Source organism: Cydia fagiglandana, chromosome 8, assembly GCF_963556715.1.
Source record: "Cydia fagiglandana chromosome 8, ilCydFagi1.1, whole genome shotgun sequence".
In the NCBI taxonomy this organism is placed as follows: Eukaryota; Metazoa; Arthropoda; class Insecta; order Lepidoptera; family Tortricidae; genus Cydia; species Cydia fagiglandana.
The window spans coordinates 210,949-233,113 of NC_085939.1; the positions used below are offsets into that span (position 1 = coordinate 210,949).

General features: G+C 39.1%; 2 protein-coding genes across 2 annotated transcripts in view; both read right to left on the reverse strand.

Annotated features, from left to right (window-relative positions):
• Positions 1–5,382: 5,382 nt before the first annotated feature.
• LOC134666424 (eye-specific diacylglycerol kinase-like) overlaps positions 5,383–22,165 on the reverse strand; it is an 89,913-nt gene continuing 73,130 nt past the window's right edge. Inside the window, exons 10-20 of the mRNA XM_063523571.1 lie at positions 21,110–21,212; positions 17,404–17,594; positions 16,842–16,939; positions 16,193–16,318; positions 15,257–15,536; positions 14,498–14,773; positions 13,963–14,010; positions 13,572–13,635; positions 12,525–12,704; positions 12,047–12,188; positions 5,383–5,459 (exon numbers count right to left, since the gene is read on the reverse strand). Of these exons, the coding sequence (XP_063379641.1) occupies positions 5,410–5,459; positions 12,047–12,188; positions 12,525–12,704; positions 13,572–13,635; positions 13,963–14,010; positions 14,498–14,773; positions 15,257–15,536; positions 16,193–16,318; positions 16,842–16,939; positions 17,404–17,594; positions 21,110–21,212 (1,558 nt within the window). The 3' untranslated portion in view covers positions 5,383–5,409. The remainder of the gene's footprint in view (positions 5,460–12,046; positions 12,189–12,524; positions 12,705–13,571; positions 13,636–13,962; positions 14,011–14,497; positions 14,774–15,256; positions 15,537–16,192; positions 16,319–16,841; positions 16,940–17,403; positions 17,595–21,109; positions 21,213–22,165) is intronic.
• LOC134666396 (uncharacterized) lies at positions 5,620–9,994 on the reverse strand. Its single transcript, XM_063523524.1, has 2 exons — positions 9,020–9,994; positions 5,620–6,258 (listed from the first exon to the last, which is right to left on the reverse strand). Exons 1-2 carry the CDS (start codon positions 9,882–9,884, stop codon positions 6,245–6,247), a joined length of 879 nt encoding a protein of 292 aa, XP_063379594.1. The 5' UTR covers positions 9,885–9,994; the 3' UTR covers positions 5,620–6,244.

Here is a 22,165-nt window from a genome sequence, read left to right on the forward strand (position 1 = left end):
ATTTTCTATTTAGTTTAGTCGTAGTGGCCCTGCCTACGAAGGTGTACGAAGCTGAAGGTGGATTATTCATAAACGCGCTACACACCTCGAATAGCTAATAATCGTTTGTCTTTATCTGTCATTTTGACTTGTAAGAACATAATTTAACTAAATCAGCTGGCGTATTATAGATAGCTTTATCCATCTTTATCCACGTGATAAGCTAACTGTCACTTTTTAACATCATGGGATAGATAGTGACGGACCGGACACCGTTTTATCACGCTGTCACGTAGACAAGAACGACCATCATATCCGTACAGGCCCGTGAAGTTTTATGAATAACGGAGCTAGGGTTTTATTGAAAATACTCAACGTGTTTATAATGAAATAGTTATTTGATTCTAAATGTGAATAAAATTTAACTTTCTCATCAGATTTTGAAGAATAAAGAGAGCCTTTAGGAGATGGTGTGGTTAAAAGTTTTTAGGTATTTCTGTTTGTAAGGACCAGGGTAAAAAAAAAAAAATATCTACTTGTTGTCTCACTTTATTGTTCTTTCAGTGTACACTGTTAATATTTTATTTAAAATAGTGATTTCATTTAGTGCAAAAATAATGTACCTAATGAAACGAGTGCTCTCAAAACATTATTTAAAGTAGGTACGTTTAGGTAGGTACTTCTTGATTTTTATATATTATGTAAGACAGTAGTAAAGTACCTATGTAAAATTCAGTATGAGACTTTTATCTAATTACAATATTTCAAAAATCTGTCATATTAGTAATAAAAGTAACAGGTAGTAAGTTGGTAAGAGGTGAGTCAGTCAATCTAGTAAAACTCTAAAAAGTTTTGTATTGAAAGTGAGAGGCAGTCTATTGGGGCCCTGTGTGTATATATATATACCTAGTTTTTATAAGAAGCAGAACATGTATGTGTAGAAATTTCAATCTTTGGGAATTATACAGACTCAACTCGTAGCAACTTAGACTATGTTCCAATCTTTATTTGTAATTAAATATACAGGAAATATAAAAATAAGACCTTAAATTACTAAGTGAATTTATGTAAGTAGTGTCTTTTATAATACTTTTTTGTAATAATGTATTCGATAGTAAATTTAGCAGTAAATCAGATAAGTACAATAAAGTTATACAATATATCTTGTAAGGATTCTAACATACGCAGTCGATCGTCCCAAGGCAACCAGTACAATTAATTTCACATTTATTTTTATTCTACAACCATAAATTATTCAACATACCAACAACAATCACATTAACAAATTATATTCTTTAACAAGTAAATGACATTCATTGCTCTTAATTGCAAAAAAGCTAATAAATAAATAAATAACTATTAATACGTAATCAACGTTACACTTAATATATAAAACCTTTTAAATTGCCTCTTTTCTCTTAATCTCTTTTCGATAGCAATAATATTGCTATATTGAGAATATTGTTCTCTATTTTGAGACAAAACTAGGTCGCTTGTCAGCAAAATATGATAACCCAGGATTTGTAACTTTTATCATACACTGCTTAAAATGCATAATTGAAAAACAAAAGGGAAAATACCACTTCAGACATGAAGAAATGTAACAATATTTATGTGTATGTAACTTAAATAATGAACGACTGGTCAAGGTTTGTACTTTAGCGCCTGCTGCTAACCTATAGCCATTAGCCAGGGATCGAAAGTATAATCCCTTTAATTAATTATTAACTACTTACGAGTCCTCGTAAGTACATAGTTAATAATTAATGAAAGTGCATATACGAATGAGGCATGACACAAAAAACAATGCGAACACAGAATAAGACTACTAAGTTGACATTGATAGATTTTAGACTTGACTGAAAATATATATTTAATTTTTTATATAATATATCTTAAACGTTTCTAATCTTACTAGTGATATAATAAAATCATTTTAGAAAGATGTTGGTCGGAAGTTGGTAATACAATATAATGTATTAAATTTAGAAGAATTATTATAATTTTACTATGCTATACACGAAGGCCGCCAGTAAAGTATAGGTACAAAGATTATAATACTATCTAATAGGAAAGTACCACTAATATAGTTGATGCAGGCACGCCACCTGGTGCCGTCATACAGTGTACTTACATTCTACGGCTCGTAGGATGCTACAAGAGTAGGTCGGTTTCGCGTGAACATTGTATTGAGATTGTTAGTGCCCACTCCATGTTCTCTTGAGCCACCAGTATATACATATAAATATATATATAGCCGATACCTTTTCCGCTCGAAGGACCTTTTAACAGCCCACTACATATTATATATAATATCTGTCAATAACATACGACGCGGGATATAACAACAGACTTTTAGGTACATTTATAAAAGGATATGGTTACAACTAAGCAATGAGACAAAATGATCATCAATCGTTTCATATCAATCAAGCGTTTTATTGAGCTGATTGAAGGAGTCGGCACTGTTCTGTGACAGGTGGTTTTAAAGCCTAACTCTCAGCTAAGTATTGTACATTAGCCGGTAATACTTAATCTCTTTTTTTTTCACTCTACAGATAAAACATTCCACAAGGAGCATATTTAAGAAAAGTTACATTGTTTTTGCTTAAGATAAAAATGAACTTACTTTTTACATTATGACCAAAATTCTCACAGCTTTGTCTTTCATTGTTCGCTTGTCCGCGAGTAGTACGAGTAAATTCGTTAATTACTAAATTATTAAGTACGTCTACACTTCGAGGTATTGACAATACACAGTTTTTAGAAAAAAGACATAAGTACTAAACTCTTTGAGTTACATCACATGTAATACTGCGCGCGGTCACGCATCTACGTAACTAATAATGTCCAAATTATATAAATTATTAAAACCTTAATCAAATTTTAACAATTCATTAACCATAAAAATATTTTTTTAATTATAGAAATTGACGTGTTATTAAAAATCTGATGGCGGACTATTGTATGGCCATCATGTCCACTCGGTGCGCCTTTACATCAAAAGATCAAGCGAGAGGGCTTAGATAGAGACAAAGAAATAAAATATGCAGTGTGATAGGTAATACACATAATCGAATCAAGCCTTTCAGTCTGAAATTCGGGTTAATGATAAACAATAATAAAACTGTACAATATTTTAAACGCACAAAGATGAGATCTCAAATAAGTGTGGTAAGTTACTAATAAATTATTGCCAAGTTAATAAAGACTTGTCCGGTTGTACACCTCCGGTGTTTTCGTCGGAAACCGGACCGTGTTACGCTAATACGTCCAGATTTGTATGTGGGCACCGACAGCTACACCCAAGCAAACATGACTTCATCACCGAACTTGGAAAATTGTCCGGTGAAAACAATTGGACGTCTACAACCGGCCTTTCAATGCTACGTATTAACGCATTACATACGTCACCGTGACTTTTACCCTGTGCCTTTGACGCACAGACTTTTTCATAATATTTAGTGACAGCAAAGTGCGGCACCTGAGAGCCGAATTTTGAAACTCGAGTGCTCGATTTCGTGTATTTCGTTCAATAATATCTCCAGTACTCGGCATTTAAATTCTACTAATGAAATTGAAAACGAGTGGTCAATACCACTCGAATCCCAATTTCTATCGCTCGTATTTCAAAAATTAGCATTTCACTGTTTTCCACCGATTTTTGAGTGACGAAATCGAGCACTCGAATTTCTAAAATCGGCCCCCTGGTGAATGTCCAGATAAAGAGGGTGGCAGTGAATGCGTTAAATAAATAGGTTTTTGAAAGAGGCTAATAGCATTATTACTGTTTTATTAGGTTGTTTAATAAAGTAAAATATCACGCTATGTTAACATGTACGAGTATGTATGTCTAAATGTACTTCGTAACTTGTTACTCTAAACAGGCACACTACAAGTGCTTCTAAACAATTACAGTAATGTTAATACACATGTTAGGTCGTAGTTGATGCCTGTGAATATTTGTAGACCTGTCTTTACGTAATATATATCTCGGTTTTAATCCGTTCATATTTGGTAAACACAGAAAATTCTTAAGAGTAACTAACATACTTAGATAAAAATAGATAAGCTCGGATAAATTTAAGTATCGAGATTTTATAAAAATTTAGCATCAATTCTGTGTTTGGATGATTAGACACTCATTTATTGAAGACAGATTAATTATAACGTAAACTCAATATAACTACAAAGTTTGTGGACAACACCACCGTCATTCGTCAGACTAAAAGTTAAAACAGCAAACTGGCCGATTCAAACTTTAAGATACGTCAAATATTTCGGCTAGATACGATATGGATTAGACATGTCAGTGTCAAAAGTGACATTTCTGTTTGAAGAAACGTTTCATTTGACACTGACATATCTAATCCATATCGTATCTAGCCGAAATCTTTGACGTATCTTAAAGTTCGAATAGGGCCGAAAGTTTCTTAATAGAAACATTTCACGTCATAGGAAACGATATCAGTGTAAGGAGCTAACATGAACATTGAACATCCATTATCATAATATCTGTAGGCCGGTGTTTCTAACAATACCTCTGCAATATGCAATGCTCGTAAACTCATGAATTAATATTAGGTACTACCCGACTTTGGTGTCAGCTCAGATCTATCGGAGTATAAGTAAATTAAGTAAATTTTAAGAACTCAAGACTGTGATGTCAAATTAAATTTAGCCTATTTATACGCTTACTAGAAGAAATTAAAACTTATTAGGTACGCTAAAATTAACAAACGCTACAGATAATATACAAGTCAAGTAGATCGGATACATTAGTGGCATAACGGAGTACCGATACAATTCATCAACCTGCCGCTTTAACTTCAGACGCCGCCGGGAAGATTAATTTGTAGGTAGTTCCGCCACCGTTGTGTTCCGTAATGGCTTTCAGACTTATCCTATTTAGATGTAATACACGAGTTTGCATTGACCGATTAGTCACCTAAGTTTAAGTTATTTGGCAATTCTTGTTGTTATAGTGTACCGTGAAGTGTCTCATAATGTGTAACACTTAATAAAATAATATATCATTAACGACAAAATGGTTATTACAATTTTACATAAAATCAGATCATTAATCTAATATTTTAACATAGTCATTCGTATGTTCAAACCAAATTGAGTGATAGCTAAGCTAGTTAACTCACATTCACATCACACTTTATTAAAGTACTTAACAACTCGTTCTATGACAAGATTATTATGTAACATTTAATATTTTAATTCCCTTAATTTCCAAAAAAATCTAAATATCACTTTGGTATTAAGAGTATAATTTAATAGTATTATGTAAGAGTTTCTCAAAAATGAACGAAGTTTGGTAGATATCGCGCATTATTTCCAATGCGTGTAGCGTTCCGCCGCCGCGCCGCCGCCGCCGCCGCTGCGCCGTGCCACGGCGAGCGCGCCGCGAACGTCGTCCTTTCAAACTGGTGTTTCCAGGTCTTCCGACACTAGTTGAAAGTGCTCCTGACCTGGAACGGAGGAGGCGAATTTGTAATTGTTAGTCGGGGGGGTGCGGGGCGGGGCAAGGAAATGAAAGACGTGCGTCTTGCGTAGGTGCATCTATTCGACTGATTTGCATACGGTCGCAGCCGTACTACTTATTACTAACATCCCTCCACCCTTAGCCTAAAAATATTGTTTGTAGTTAACGACGTTTCGATTTCTCCGTGGGGGAGGTGGCTCAGCCACCGGAGAAGAATCAGGTGACTCAAACTGATCGGCGGTTTCTCCAGCCGAGTCTGATGTTGGTCCTGCCTGGTAACCTTCAGTTTGCTCAGAGCGCGGGGGCACAGACCCCTCGCCTAAACTGGTTCCGATTTGCTGCTCAGTGTGTTGCGTAGATATGTTGCCTTGCTCAATTGGAGTCGCATCTATCATAGGAGCCAGTACCCGTTCCTCCTCAGTAGGTACCACTGTAACTGGTGCAATATCGTGCTGAGTTGGAGTCACGTCGTTTCGCTGTACTGGTGGCAAAATAATTGCAGGCATTTCTGTTACGGTCTGGTCTATGCTAGAGGTACTTGGGTGAGTCACCAAATCATCACGCGATACTTCCTCCCCTTTTAGTTTTAACAGCTGATTAGCATGTCTTTTGATAACGCTGTCAGAGTCACTTAACTTGATCGTGTACAAACTTTTACCTATCTGATCTATTACAGTTCCCTTCACCCAATAGTTTTTTTGTGCACTGTACATTTTAACTAAAACTAAATCGTTCACTTTAAAGTCAACAACTCGCTTACCGCCGTAGTATTTACACTGCGAAAACTGGTTATCTTTTACAACGCACTCGAGTGCTGCGTCAGCTGTTGCTGGGCGATGCATGGCTAATGCGTCTAATCTACTTCTTAACTTGTGGCCAAAAACAACCTCTGCTGGTGACTTACCGGTTGTACTATGTACTGAATTTCTGTATCGCATCAGAAATTCGTGCATTTTGCAATTGAATGATTTCGGATGAATACCAGACAAAATGAATGATTTTAGCGCTTTTTTTATTATTTTAACATATGCCTCAACCTGCCCGTTGCTACTCGGGTTATATGTTGGAGAAGTTAAATGAGTGATTCCGTTCCTCAAACAAAAATCCTCAAATTCTGCTGAGACAAAGGAAGTGCCATTGTCGGTACATATGGTGTGAAACAACCCGAACCTTGACATTAACTCACATATCTTTTCTATTACTACTTTAGACCCAAATCCGTTTGAAACATCGAAACATTCTGGCCATTTTGAATATGCATCAATGAAAACTAAGTACATTCTATTATTTAAGGGCCCTAAAAAATCTAAATGTACTCGATGGAAAGCGTGTGGCGGGAACGGCCAGGGCGTCAGCGGGGCGCGCGGGGGCGAAGGTCGTAAAGAAGTACATATTTTGCACGACGCAACAAACTTATCTATGTCTGCAGACATGCCCGGCCACCAAAACCGGCTCCGAGCCTCTACTCTCATTTTGTTAGACCCTAAGTGACCAATATGCAGTTCTGTTAGGATTTTGTTACGACAATTAGTGGGAATCACGACCTTATGACCTCTAGTTACACATGACTTTTCAACTGCTAACTCGTTTCGAACAGACATAAATGGCTTTAAACAGTCACTAACTTGACTAGGCCACCCTTGCATCACATATGTGCGTACAGTTGAAAGTACATTATCTGCCAATGTCTGTTTACCTAATTCGCTAATAGTTATTAACTGCTCATTCTCATAAACAAAGTTAATGTAAGTAGCTCGGTCGGGGGCTACGGCTGACTCCGCGTCAGCTGTTTCCTTATCAGTTACTTGTACCGCGCGGCTGAGATAGTCAGCTGCGTTGTGGGCACTACTCACATACTCAATAACGAAGTTATAAGACATTAGGTAAATGGCGTACCGCTGTAACCTATTAGCCGTTACCTCCGGTATTCCTTTGTCCGGATTAAATATTGACAATATTTGTGGTCAGTCCTAAGTACAAAAGGAACTGACCGCCCATACAAATAATGGTGATATTTGCGTACCGCATAGATTAACGCAGTTGCTTCCTTTTGGATCTGACTATAGCTCTTCTCGGCTGCCGTGAGCGACCGAGACGCGTAGGATACAGGTCTTTCGATACCATCGGCCCCAATTTGGGACAAAATCGACCCAAGACCCCAAGGTGACGCATCTGCGGTTACAATTAATTTGGCATCTGGATCAAAATGGGCTAAAGTTTTCTCTGATACCAATTCCCGCTTAATTGTAGATACAGCTACATCATGCTCCTTCCTCCATTGCCACGGAACATTTTTTTGTAACAGGTTATGTAATGGGCTTAAAATAGACGATGCATTTTTCACAAAATTACGATAGTAATTTACCATGCCCAAGAAAGATTTAAGTTCGGTGACATTGGTGGGGATTTTTGCATCATTTATTGCTTTTATTTTGTCCTGACATTTGTGAAGACCATGGCGATCTATTTTAAATCCCAGGTACGACACTGAGTCTTGTAACAACATGCATTTTTCTTTCTGCAATACTAAACCTGACTCCTGCAGCCTATCAAACACTTTATTTAGCCTCATCAAGTGTTCCGACCGATCACGTCCGGTTACCAAAATGTCGTCTTGAAAAACAAGAACACCCTCTAACCCTGACAATATTTTATCTAAAGTCCGTTGAAATATTGATGCCGCCGATGCTAGACCGAAAACTAGTCTCGTGAATTTAAATAATCCTTTGATCGTGTTTATTGTTGTTAACAACTGTGATGACTCACTCAACAACAACTGGTTGTAAGCCTGCGACAAGTCTAGCTTAGAAAACTCCTGACCGCCGTGTAACTTTGCGAATAGCTCTTCGATGCGCGGTAGCGGGTATTTTTCTATCACTAACTGTTTATTCAAACTAACCGAATAATCGGCGCATAGGCGTATACTGCCATTGTGTTTTAAAACGGGCACTACAGGGCTTGCATAGTCAGAAAATGGCACTGGTACTAAAATTCCTAATCCGACTAACCTGTCTATCTCATTTTCGACTTTTGGCCTTAAAGCAAACGGTACGGGCCGTGATCTAAAAAATACTGGTTTGGCCTCTGGTTTTAAATGCAAATCGACGTAAACATTTTTACAGCAACCTAACCCACCCGTGAATAGTTTCGGGTACATGCGTTCCGCTTTTTCAATTAAGGTTTCTACGTCGCATTTTTTTACCTTAACCATTTCCAAATTAAATGCAGTGACAAAATTTCTACCTAGCAAAGATGGGCCGTTATCTCGTGCTACGAAAACCTGTAATGTGGCTGTCTCACCCTCGTACGTAAAGGGCAGGTTGAGTGTACCTAATATCGGAATGTTGCTATTATTATAACTAATTAGAACGGTGCGGTTCGGGCGTAACGGTATATTACTAAAATATGAAGCATACATTTTGTCTGGCATAATCGTAACCGCCGCACCTGTGTCCATCTCAAAAGATAGGTCATACCCCGCAACCTGAACCGTCACCATCATCGGTTCGCCACGTGAAGAACGAATATTATATATAACTAGCTTACCATCATCGCCAGTATCAGCATCAACATCACCGTATTCACCATCTATATAATTCTGACGATACACTTTCTTGCCGGGACACACGCGCCGTAGGTGACCCTTTAAACCGCATTTACCGCACTTATACCGAGAAAACTTGCATGTAGCCACCTCATGTCCTTCATAACCGCAAGCCGCGCAAACCACTTGTGGTTTTTGTGTTGAGCTACCGCTACCGAAGTTGCCTCCTGTGCCGCCGGGCCTCGCGCTACGTGGAACCGACGCCATCTTGTACACAGGCATATCGGGACATGGCAGCGTGCTCGATGCCGCTGGCGACGCCTGCGCAGCGCCCTGCCGAGCACACTGAATCCTTTCCGCTACTTCCAATGCCTTGCTGATGGTTAATTTCTCCATATCCATGGTAAAAAGCTTATCTCGCTCGTGCCCCGGGGTCATACCGAGTACAAAGCGATCTCGAAGAGTTTCATCTAAAGTCGTGGCAGAAAAACCGCAGTCGACCGCTAGTCCACGAATGCGTGCCGCCCATTCTGCCATACTTTCTGTAGGTTTTTGAGTCGATGAGTAGAATCTGTTGCGTTCCGCAAACCCGCACTTTGCAGACTTTAAGTGATCATCCAAGAGTTTCACGAGCTCGTCATATTCTAGGGTTCCCACGACTTTGGGTAATGCTAAATCCCTTAGCAGTTTATAAGAACCCTCTGTAAGACTGCTCAATAAGATAGCCCGACGCTTACACTTGGCCTTATCTGCCGCGGCGTCTATATCGTTGGCCACAAACCACTGTTCTAACCGTTCTTTGAACACTAACCAATCTTGCACTTCATGGTTAAACATGGTCAACGCTCCTATGGACACTTTAGCCATGATCACTGTTTTATTTTTGCACGCGTAATAATTAAAGGTACAGCCCAGTCGCCACTGTTAGTCGGGGGGGTGCGGGGCGGGGCAAGGAAATGAAAGACGTGCGTCTTGCGTAGGTGCATCTATTCGACTGATTTGCATACGGTCGCAGCCGTACTACTTATTACTAACAGTAATCAATTGCAAAACTTCCGAAGATTTCTATTTGCCTCGAATAGCATAATATGAGTGACACGAACTATAAAAATATAAATATTAAACCCAGTAATAGCCAAACTTTTGTTAAAATAGCACTAATAATTAATAAGTGTTCAAAGATTCGGTAGCATAGGTATTATAAATTTAAATGTATTTCAATAATTTGAAAAAGGTAGTAGCTTAGTGCATACGAGTACTAAGCACAGTAAAATGTATTTTTCTGTAAGTAATTGTTTTAATATTTTTAACTCAACAGGTTGTAATTTAGACTAAATAACAGTTAAGTATAATTTAATACCTACTACACATTCTATTTTTATAAATAAACCTACTTGAATAAGAGAAAAAAATCTTTATTATCTTCAGCACCACTTCAGTTGGCCCTCTCAGGAAATAGTACATTTCGATGCTAGTGCGGAAGGTATGTCATTACTTCACGAGTACCGAGATATCTTGCCACGAGCCGCAGGCGAGTGGCAAGACTCGGGACGAGTGAAGAATGACATTTCCGCACGTGTATCGAACGACGTTTTTTAATACAGTTGCGAAAAAATAAGAAAAACATTGTTAATCGTACACTAAACAAAAGTGGTAACAGTGACAGCTCGGTTAGACGTCGTCTTTAAGTATATTATATCTATGGGCGTTTGGCAGCTATTCCGTTCCATTCAGTCAACTTATTAAGAACGGAATTTTCAATATTGAATATTAAAAAATAAACGTGTTATAATGATGAAGAGGTAAGTAATTAAATATGAAATATGTAATATTTTTCGTATTCTTACATTAACGGTAGGTTTTTATGCTGATTACGACGTTTAAAGGAAACTAATATTAACACTCACACTCACACACATCAATAAGTAATCGTGAATTGGAACAAGTATAAATTTAAAAAAATTGGAAAAGTAAAAGCACTAGTTCGAGATAACCAACTTTCCGCACGCTAAACAGCTACGTAAAGTAGCACTTTTTGAGCAACTGTATTAAAAAATCTTTTTCTATTATTTTATTCGATAGGTATTTTCATCAACAAGTCGGGAATAAGAATTCAAAGAGCTTGGTAAAGTGAAGAGGTATTCAGATTTTGAAATCTAATACGGTTTTGATATTAATATGATACGATCGCTCGAGACACAAAACGCTCGCTCAGCGTGCACGTTCGACGCTGACGTGACAAATGTGTGGCGGCCGGCGCGGCGGGCGTGCACGCTCGTCACGCTCGGAGCGTGCGTATTGTGGCCGAGGCATTGTTCGACGCGCGAGATGCACTGTCATTGTCAGTTGCGACAAGATCGTATCACAACAATATTAAAACCTTAAGAGGAAAGGGGATGACCGCTTCTCCATACAAACGTAGCATAGTCCCTATCCTGGATAATTTATTTTATGCTATTGGATGTATGTTAACCATGGTCCTTCGTTTATTTCGATTCTTTTGATTTATAAGAGTTAGGATCTTTTATCTGTCGCAGGGATGACGACCGATGGGGCCAGCGAGTACTATTCTGGAGACCGACTGAGAAGCCGCAGGGATGGAAAACCACGAGCCGGATGGTCGGACGACATTAGATAGACGGCAGGGCCGACCTGGCATAGAACTGCCGCATACAGAACAACACGGAAATCTATGAAAGAGGCATATGTTCAGCAGTGGATGCAAACATACTATGAAGAAGAAAAGAAGAGTTAGGAGCGAAAAACATATTCCATTCACATGTTAAATATAGATGCTCCCTAACTCATATATGCAATAACTAAAAATTCGAAAAAATCAAACGAAGGGGCATTGCTGTGGTTGATAAAAGTTATATCCACATTAAATAAGTATTAAGTAATACCCTGAGAGGAAAATGGGGACTACGTTTGTATGGAAAGACGGTTTAGAGGCGGTCGTCCACTTTCGTCTTAAAAATTTGTAAAAATCTGTAATACCGCTCATTTTGGGGTGACGGGGCTGCACTCACTCTCCAAGTAGGCGGCGAGGTCTTGGTCCTCGGCGTGCAGCGCCAGGTGGCGCGGCGTCAGCCCGGCGTGGTCGGCGTGCGTCAGGCTGGCGCCGCCCGCCACCAGCATGCAGCACACGGCGCGCCGCTTGTTCGCCGCCGCCTGACATACAACTCATATTACAACGAATGTTTTGTTTAGTGCTTTTTAATGAATCATTTACTTTCAACGTATTCGGTAATTCAAGTTAGGTAGGTATTATAATTTTAGTAAAAAATATTTTAGATAAAAGCAATATTAGACAATTTTTGATAAGACGGCGATTAGGAATAAAAAACCGACCTACCTATTTAACCGTACAACGAATAAAGTACCTAATCAATTTCCGGTTACAGATGAAGTGACGGCACGAAGTTTGTGATTTTCTCCCATTCCCATTGTCACATAATTTTTTTAACCCTCTCCCGTGTGAAGTAAGTATTGAATGGCCGACTGTACCTTGTGGAGCGCCGTCTGTCCGCGCTCGTTGTCGGGCATGTTGAGGATGGCGGTGGGCGCGCTCGCGATCAGGTACTTGACGATCTCCTTGTTGCCGTAGCGCGCGGCGACGTGCAGCGCGGTCTGCCCGCTCGCGTCGATCGACAGCAGCGAGTAGCCCGCCGCGTGCAGCTCCTTCAACTGTACACGTTCATTTATTTCATTAACTAACTGGATTATGATATTGGCCCCCCGGGAGGATAGCACACGCGCGCGACTTATCGCGACTGTGCGTTGGCTCTAGGTATAGGAATTAGGCGGCAATATTGTATAAGAAAAAACTTGACATTAAGAAAAAAGTATGATCTGGGGCCCGATTTTTCAATTTCGACCACTCGATTTCGTGTATTTCGTTAAATACTATCTCTACTACTAGGCATTTAAATTTTACTAATAGAATTGAAATCGAGTGGTCAATAACAATAGATTCCAAATTTCGATCGCTCATATTTCAAAAATTAGCATTTCCCTGTTTTCCACCGATTTTCGCTCGGAGTAATTAACAATGGAGGCGCCATTAACAGGCATTCCCCTCTGTCGAAAATAGGCGGCCAATGGTCAACCATATGTATGGACTGACGTTTATCTGACATGACGTACCTATACATTTGATGTACCCCTCCCCCGCAAAAAACGGCAGACTATTTTGTACCGAAAATTTTAGACATGGCGTCTCCGTTGTTAATTACTCCGAGGATTTTCGAGTGATGAATTCGAGCGATCGAAATTCAAAAATCGGCCCCCTGTGAATTTTGCCGTTTTTATCAATTACTAGTATCTTGAAATTGCTATAAGTACGGTCAGCGTCAATAGTAGTGTCAAAATAAAGAGAAGAGAATGGTAGATATTTTTGGGGCGTAGTCTCATCCTCTACCATTCATGCTGACTGTACCGTACATAGTTAATACTTTCTTGAGTAAACGTTTTTCCAGTTTCCAAATGGAATGAATTATGAAATATAAAATGGTTTCCATAAATGTTTATAACAAAAATATATAAGTACTTTACCATTTTTAAATCTCCAAGTTTTGCGGCCTTCAGGAGAGCCTCTGAAGTTTTCTCCAACAAGTTTCTGTAAAGAGGTACACGTTTACCAATCGTAACTACGATAAGGACATCGAAGGCTTTACTAAAGTTACGTTTAAAGCTTGCGTAAAGAAACAAAAGCTGCAAGCTACAATGATTAAATTATGAATGATAGTACTAATAATATTTAAGTATTCAAGGGAAACTATATACGTACCTACCTGTAAACCTATATTTATATGTATAAATAAGGAGTTGCCGTATAGAAGCCTAAGCCCATTGAAAAAATATAAAACTAGCTCATAACTCTAATGGAGTAACAGGGCCCAGCCTGTATTATACCTACGTTCGCTTATATGACAGTTGTTCTCACCTATAGCCAAACACTTCCTGATCAAGTCCGAAAAGTTTTTCATGAATGCTGCATGCAATAGAAGAAAGAAAAAATAGAGTGCAGATGTCGAACACAAACGGCTAATGTGCGACGTGCATGTTGATAGAACTATCATGATAACATCAGCTATTAAGTATCCTATTACGTAACTGACTGGGGTACAGCCAACAGTTAACGTACCCGCATAGCTCTAAAGTCCTCGAAGCGTGCTCTAATAAACTGTAGGCACCAAAACTCCACAGTATGATAATGTTTTGATTTGCGCAGCGTGTTATTCATAAGCGCTTGTTGCCAAGCCTACTAAAATAAAGAAAACTTTGTATCTTGAATCTAACAAACGCATTGCCAATTGACGGCTTCGAAATTTACATTTATATTAAGCTATGCCACCGGCTTCAAGTTTGATTTGATTTGTTACGATAGCATAATGTCGAAGCGATCAATCGCGGCAAATTATAATACATATTACCCACACATACCTACTTATGTCTAAAGATACACACGTATCACTTACGTTTTGAATCGGGCGATAGCGTCTTGGGTCGGAGGGTTGTCCTTGGATAGGGGGCTAGTGCAGAGTGGGGGCGAGATGGACTCCTGCGCCGAGGCTGACGCTTTCGATGCTGAGTGTTTAGGGGTAGGAGGTGGTTGAACCTTTGGTGTAGGGGCTCGCGGTTTAGGAGGCTGCGGGGCTTTGCTTTTAGGGGTTGAAGGCGCGGGATAGGAGGGCGGGGGCGTTTGAGGAGTCAGCATTTCTTCCGTGCGGCCCGTACTGCCCAGACCAGATTCGCTGTCGTAAAAATATTACAGATTCTAAATGTGTTATACAATATACAAATTGTCACTTACTAAAAACGAATGAAAAACGGGTACCAAAATTAAGGCTAACTTTTACATGAGATTTATATTTGTCTTAAGCCGCGGCCAAAAGCTTAACTAAAAAAATAAATTAGTACCAATTAAATTAGCTGTCGTTGACCATCTCAAAACCAGGGGTGCGATACTCCTCCCTTCGGACAAACTCGGCTTCGCCCGGCTCAGCATTGCTCGGAGCGACTATTAGGGTTGATACAACTTGATACAACGTCCCTTTGCGTGCATGACCATAGATAAGATAATGACCTGAATTTTGACAACCCTAAATAGCCGAAAGGGATAGTGAACTCTAAACCGCTATCAAACTTCGGTTTTGTAGGAAGTTTCCTTTCTGTACCGTAGTACTATTATTTATTCTATGTCAAAACTACCTAGTTACATTAAGTGAAAATGATACCTAGCATGAGATTCAGGAGCGTCTAAGGAGACGCCCGCGCTCGGCGTGTCGACGCTCTGCGAGATGTCGAGCGAGACGGAGAGGCCGGTGGAGGTCTCGAGCGACATGGAGGGGCCGGAGCGGTCCAGCGAGGCCGTGGTGTCGGGCTGCGGCGTGGACTCCTCGTCGGGCGTCGCCGGCCCCGGGTCCAGGATGAAGATGTTCTCGTTCCCGATGTCCGTCGCGTAGTGTAGGTGCTCTTGGGCTTTATCGATGCGGAAGAACCGCTCCGCTGTTACCGCTGTTATAATAATATCAAAAAGGTGAGTCGATATTTTTCTATGTAAGAAAAATCTACATAAACTTTACAATATTTTGAAGAAAGCTCAATAAAATATCTCTTATTTTATTGAGAAATCCAAATAATTATTAAAATTGAATTAACATTTATATGAAAACACAAATTTCGTAGGTATATGACGTTCTAAAACATAATTATTAATCAGCAAATGGCTGTGGGAGGCAACGGACGACCCCCGCGCGGCCGGACGAACGTAAGTCTTATCAGAATTTTGATGCTGTTATTTAAATCGTAGAAATGATAATGAAAGTTTTTATGTATATGATTGTAGTAATTTTTTTATCTTGTGCACATTTGAGTGCTTTTTTAATTGGTTAATGTTTATAACAGTCAAAAGCATAAATTTTTATAACAGTCGCCCTCAGTCAGTCAGTCATCCCTTATTTTTACGGCTCGCAGCGCAGCCTGCCGTATGGCGCGGGCGGTCAAACGTAAGAGCGCTCTTTACAATTCATTGGTTCGGCTTTGATTTCAGTCGGTCTTCAAAGTTTCATAAGAACTTGTGTACCTATATGGAAACTTATCGAAGAATAAGGGTCTGTCAAATCTAAATCAACTCAAATTTAGAAGGGAAATCTTTAGCTTAGTAAACTCACAGTCGACAAACCACCAGTCCTCAAGGGTCGAGTGCGCTTCAGATTCTTTGATCAAGCTCTGAATGAGTACGCGCATTAGCTCCAAGTCCGCGGCAGGGTTTACTTCTAAAACGCCCAGAGTTTCCGCTGAAACATTAAAATAGTATTTTTTTTGCACAAATTTCATTTAGCAAGCTTTTATCGCTGACTCTACTTTTCTAAGGAAGCCCAAGAAGGGATTTTTGTAGTTACTCTAGCGTGTCGGATTAAGATATGAGTGATATCTTGCTACCAGTGGAGTATACCTTAGCCACTTCTATCGGTTTATGTTGGTGGGTTAGTCTATGGGGGATTGGTGAGCTGTTAAATAAACCGTTAAGTAGATTGTGGACTTAGTTTGGTCCACGTTGAAGTACTTAATCTGACAATTATTAGTACGCATTTTCTTAATCTGATTATTATATAAAAATATTGTAACCGTCAGATTAAGATAATGCGTACAAATAATTGTCAGCAAAAAAGTGGCTAAAAGTCAGGCAAGAGATCACTCAAATTATTATTTTAATCTGTCACGCTCGAGTAACTACAAAAAATCCCCTCTTGGGCTTCGCTACCATGGGGTATAAGTCGAATACAAGCTTGTAAAAAGCGAGTAATGAGTTTGCCTTACCTGTCTGTGCGAGTACTTCCTTTTCATAATGATAACGTTCGTAATCAGCCATCGTAATGAGATTCACGGTGAGAGAAAGTTTGTCTAACTTCATTTGACTGAAACAAGGGGAGATGAAAACTTTGTTTAGTATTAATATAGATCCCTTTGGCATTTCATTATATAGAACATGACTCTGTCTTAAAATGTTTAAAATTACCTTAATTGATTGTTATCTTGTTTATTTATTTAACGTAATATATAGAGTGCGACTATTAACTTACTCAGTTGGCAATTCAAGTGCGAGTGCATTTGGTGAAACATATTTTTATAGAAGTATAGTTTATTTACGTTTATGCAGCGTTTAAATACTTTTGTCTCAGAAGAAACTATATCAATAGTGGGCGTGACAATCTTGTAAAGTTTACTAATAGTACAATGCAATAAACGCCAACAGACGCCATTTGACGCCGGTCCCTGCTACTTATTCTCACAGTTAAAATTCTTTTAACAGTGAGAGGTTTGTTTAGAATCTTCTTAAATGGGTTTTAACTATACCTATTCTATGTGTTTAGTAACTCACAGTGCATTGACGCGTCCGGCCTTCTTCTTGGCGAGCATGATGGCCTGGTTGAGCCGGGACACGGTGATGACGGAGGGCGCGAGCCGCGCCGCCTCGCCGTCCACCTGCATGGGGATCACCCGCGTCGTCACGATCCGCGCCGTTCGGCACTGCGTGATGCACGTGCCGTGCGCGCCCGCTTGCAGCAGGGGCTGCGTAACATTTTATATCGGTCACTTTCATATTCAACTTTTAAACTCATTTATTGTATAATAAGTGTTATAAAATGAATATAAAACTAAAATTAACTACAATTAAGATAACTAAAGCTAAAAAATTAAAAATACCTATCATAATTTTGCGCCCTTGGTGAGGTGCCTATTACCCAGGCAGCGATTCCGCGCTGAATTGCTATGACCAATCTTTGCGCGAGAAAGCTGCCTGCGCGAGGGTCACCTGTGGCCTGCCTTAGGCGTTTGCTAAGCGATATTGATATTGTCCAATCTTATATAGGTGTTGTGACCAGATCATACATTATGATCATTTCATCACATGCCATTTTAGAATACATCATGATATGGTTAGTTGGTTAGGTTTGACTTTTTTCATGGTGTGGCCAACCGATTTCATAATATCCTGAAACGATCAATTCTCAAATCTGTCCACAACAGGCAAGTCGTTTGCATCTTTCTACCTCTGTGTCGAAAAATAAGCGAATAATTATTTATATATGTATATTATTTACTTTTCGAGTAGTGTTAACGATTATTGAGTGTCACGTCAGCTTCCATTTCGGTCAGATAATGGTGCCTAACTTTTGGTACCTAGAGAGACCTACATTTTTAACCGACTTCCAAAACCCAAAGGAGGAGGTTATCAATTCGGTTGTATGTTTTTTTTTTATTTTTTTTATTTTTTTTTATTTTTTAATTTTTTATGTTTGTTACTCCATATCTCCGTCATTACTGGACCGATTTTGAAAATTCTTTTTTTGTTTGTATGTATATGCATACAGATTGGTCCCGTTTTTGTCAAAATCCAGTTCTGATGATGGGATCCATGAGGAATCGAGGGAACTCTTCAAATCTTAAAGGCATACATATAGTGATTTTTGTGTTTTTATCAACAAATCAAGCATATACATTCAAAAACGTGACATTTGATGAAGTGGAACTGCTGATGATGATCAGAACGGAACTCTTCAACGACGCATAGTTCACGCTTGGCGATTTGTCCTCTTCTTTATGTTTGTTAAGCAAGTTAAGTTTTTAAGCCACATTTTTGTCAAGCTTGAGTTCTCATGATGGGATCCATGAGAAATCGAGGGAACTCCTCAAATTTTAAAAGCATGCGTATAGAAATTTTTGTAATTTCATCATAAAATCAAGCATTTACATTAAAAACTGTCGCATTTGAAGAAGTGGAACTGCTGATGATGATCAGAACAGAACTCTTCAACGACGCATAGTACACGTTTGGTGATTTCGAATTTCGATTTTGACTTGGACTGGGACCCGGACTCGTACCCGGATCCGGTTCGGACCCGGACCTGGACTCGGACTCGGACCCGGACTCGGACTCGGACTCGGACCGGGACTCGGACCCGGACTCAGACCCGGACTCAGACCCGGACCCGGACTCGGACCGGGACTCGGACCCGGACTCGGGCTCAGAGACCCGGACCTTGACCCGGAAAACCACTATGATACCTAAACTAAATAAACCGCTATGATTACCTACCATAAAATGTAGGTATAAAGTATGATGATGCCAAACTCCTCCCGCTCAAACCCCCGTACACCGCACCGCATGCGCCGTTACATAAGTGGGTTAGGTTAGGTTTGAACTGCGATCCTCACAGAACCGAACAAAAGTGGGTTAGGTTTGATTAGAACTGCGAGGCTTACAGAAACGAAATGCTACTAGAAAAGTGGGTTTGATTAAGGTTCGTACTGCGATCCTCACAGAACGGAACTGCTATCAAAGAAGTGGGTTAGGTTAGGCTAGAACTACGACCCTTACGGAAACGAAATGCTACTAGAAAGTACTGTTTTTACCTCCTTTTCTACATAGTGCACCATCTACCATAATCTTTCACCGGGCCCCATAGAAGTCGGTTTTTTTTCTTAAAAATTATGTTTTTATTGTCGAAAGCTTAATGTCTCGCAAGCCAGCTGTCACACTCTATTTGACCGACCCCAGAATCGCCAAACTATTATACAGCGTGTATTTTTAATACGACTACCTACATGTTCTAAGGGTAGTTAGTATAGACCCTAATGGATTATTAGGTTATTAGGTATAGGTCCTAATAATTGCACTCTGCTAGTTAAAGTTAATTAAAGAAATATTTTAAAACTGTCTCATAGCACCGAAATCTACGCCTTGTTTAAATTTGCGGTATTTATTGTATTTAAGTTAAGTTTTGAATTAGTTTTATGTTTAGTTTTTGTGATATTTTAGTTATGAAATAAAAACGTTTTATTTATCTGTCCTTTATTTGCGGTCGTATTAAAAGTAAGTACATTCTGTATTTTGTCTATTTTAAGGTATTTTTTATTGGATTCAGAGACTTGTTGTTAGAGTTGGCTTGACACGTGTGGTTGGTCATTAATCACACGTTGTAACCATATTTCATCTCCGTTCCTAAAGCTTTTACAGCAGAGATTTATCGTTTTTTGAACCGCCACAGACTTTAAATCATACAAAATCCTACTCAAAACCCAGCTCTTGTAAAGCGTTATTTTTATTAACTCACATTATAGACGGGTCTAACGCGAATTATATTCAATTACCTTTATTTACCGACGTTTCGACACAGGTTTCACTGGTGGTTTAAAATATTATATAGCGTTATTTTTATCCGATCCGATGATGAAGCGATTAATTTAAACACTGTTGTTAAATTCGTTTATATTTTTATATAATTGCATGGATTTCTTTATTTAATTTATTATTGTGTGTGTGTTTGTGTGTGTGTGTGTGTGTGTGTGTGTGTGTGTGTGTGTGTGTGTGTGTGTGTGTGTGTGTGTGTGTGTATGTGTGTGTGTCTCCAATACCGATTTAGTTAAGTTAAACATTAACAAGCTATAAACTCGTTGCCAGTTTTCAAATCATCAAAATATTGGAAAACATTCCGTGGATCTACATTAAGTTCTGACGTAGTTCACTAAGTTCACGATTCACATATATATATGAAGAAGTCAAGTTGCGCGCTGCAAATTATGCAAACTGTAGGAGGAGGGGGTACCCTGGTCTCAATGAGAATCCCTACTACTGCGCTTTCCAGTAACCAGACACCAATAACTAATCTTGGTACAACGTGCGATGTCGGCAAGGGTACGGTGGGGCCGCGGCCGCCGGCACCGGCCTGCGAGTAGATATAAAGCTAACACCCGACGACGCTGTCCCCCTGTGACTCGGTATTCTCTTTTAAATACAATACATTACCTGTGGCTTTAGTGAAAATCCCGCGCCGCTCCTGTTAATCATTATAAATGTGAAAGTAAGTGTACCTATCTGTCTGCCTGTCTTCTCGCTCTTCAAGCTGAACCACATTTTATCATAGCAATCATCATGGAATTTACTATGAAAGTACTTATTACTTATACGTAGACGAAGTCGCAGGCGGGAGCTAGTTTAATAAATATAACCCTGCATAGTTTCTTTGTCATAAGATGAGAAAAATTATAAGATTAAATATTTGTTGATGATTCAGTAGCTTTACCAATTGATATGTGGTCAGTCCCACCACCTCGATGTACCCGTCCTCGGTGGAGGGCTCGTGGGGTCCTCTAGACTTGGTCCATGGGTGCGTGCCGCCCCCGTAGCTGTGAAAATTATACAGTATGTAAAATCACAATTATAATTATACAGGTTGTAATAAGAATAGTGGGGATCCTTTAAGTTTTAGCCAACGTGCAATCGTTAACGCCCCGTAGCGAACGAAACGCAACAGTCACTGTCGCACTAGTAGGGAAGAGTGATAGAGACAGACGACTACAATACTCTACGGAGCGTTATACGATTGGCATGTTGACTACGCGCGCCTGATTCCCTATATTGTTTAAAATTGTAATGTAAATTTCCCATGTAGGTAATTTTCGTTTCACGCTCGTCGCTAAACTATTCAAAGAAAGCTGTAGGTATTGTATGTAATATAATAGATATTCAAACATCACAAGTATCATAACTCGTATTATGTTCAGGTTCACGAAGCCATGTAAACCTTTGAGTGGATTATTGCGTTTCGCCAAAAGCAAAATCAGATTAATAGTTGGCGTTCTATGTGAATCATAAACTAGTGATATCTGACGTGGGAGTTGATAGGAATAAACACATTATGTTACCTACTTACCTTCTTCCTTAACATGGTTCCAAACGCGTAGCCCTACTAAGCCAAATAGCGCTAACTTAATAACAATAAGATTTTGAAAAAAAGAATTATAATTTAAGACAATACCTTATTTCATGCAGGTGTACTGAAGGACAAAGGCCTATATTGTTCCCGCGGGAGTTACGGATTGTGAAAAAAAGAAACTTTAACTCCCTAAGGTAGTTATAGTTTTTTTTTATTATGCTACTAAGTCATACGAACCATGTAAGTTATAAGAAAATTATTTTGTTTAAAGTCAAGGTATAAAGGAGCTTTAATTTTAAAACACCGACGTCTTTTATTTAATATTTTTGTTTAATGCTTAAAAATATTTAATTTGATTTATTTAATAGCCGTTTAAAATTATGTTTCCACAATTGTGGATTAATTTCGATGCCTACACTGCCA

Coding starts and splice junctions, on each gene's coding strand:
- LOC134666396 (XM_063523524.1), bottom strand. CDS start 9,884: ATGGCTAAAGTGTCCATAGGAGCGTTGACCATGTTTAACCATGAAGTG.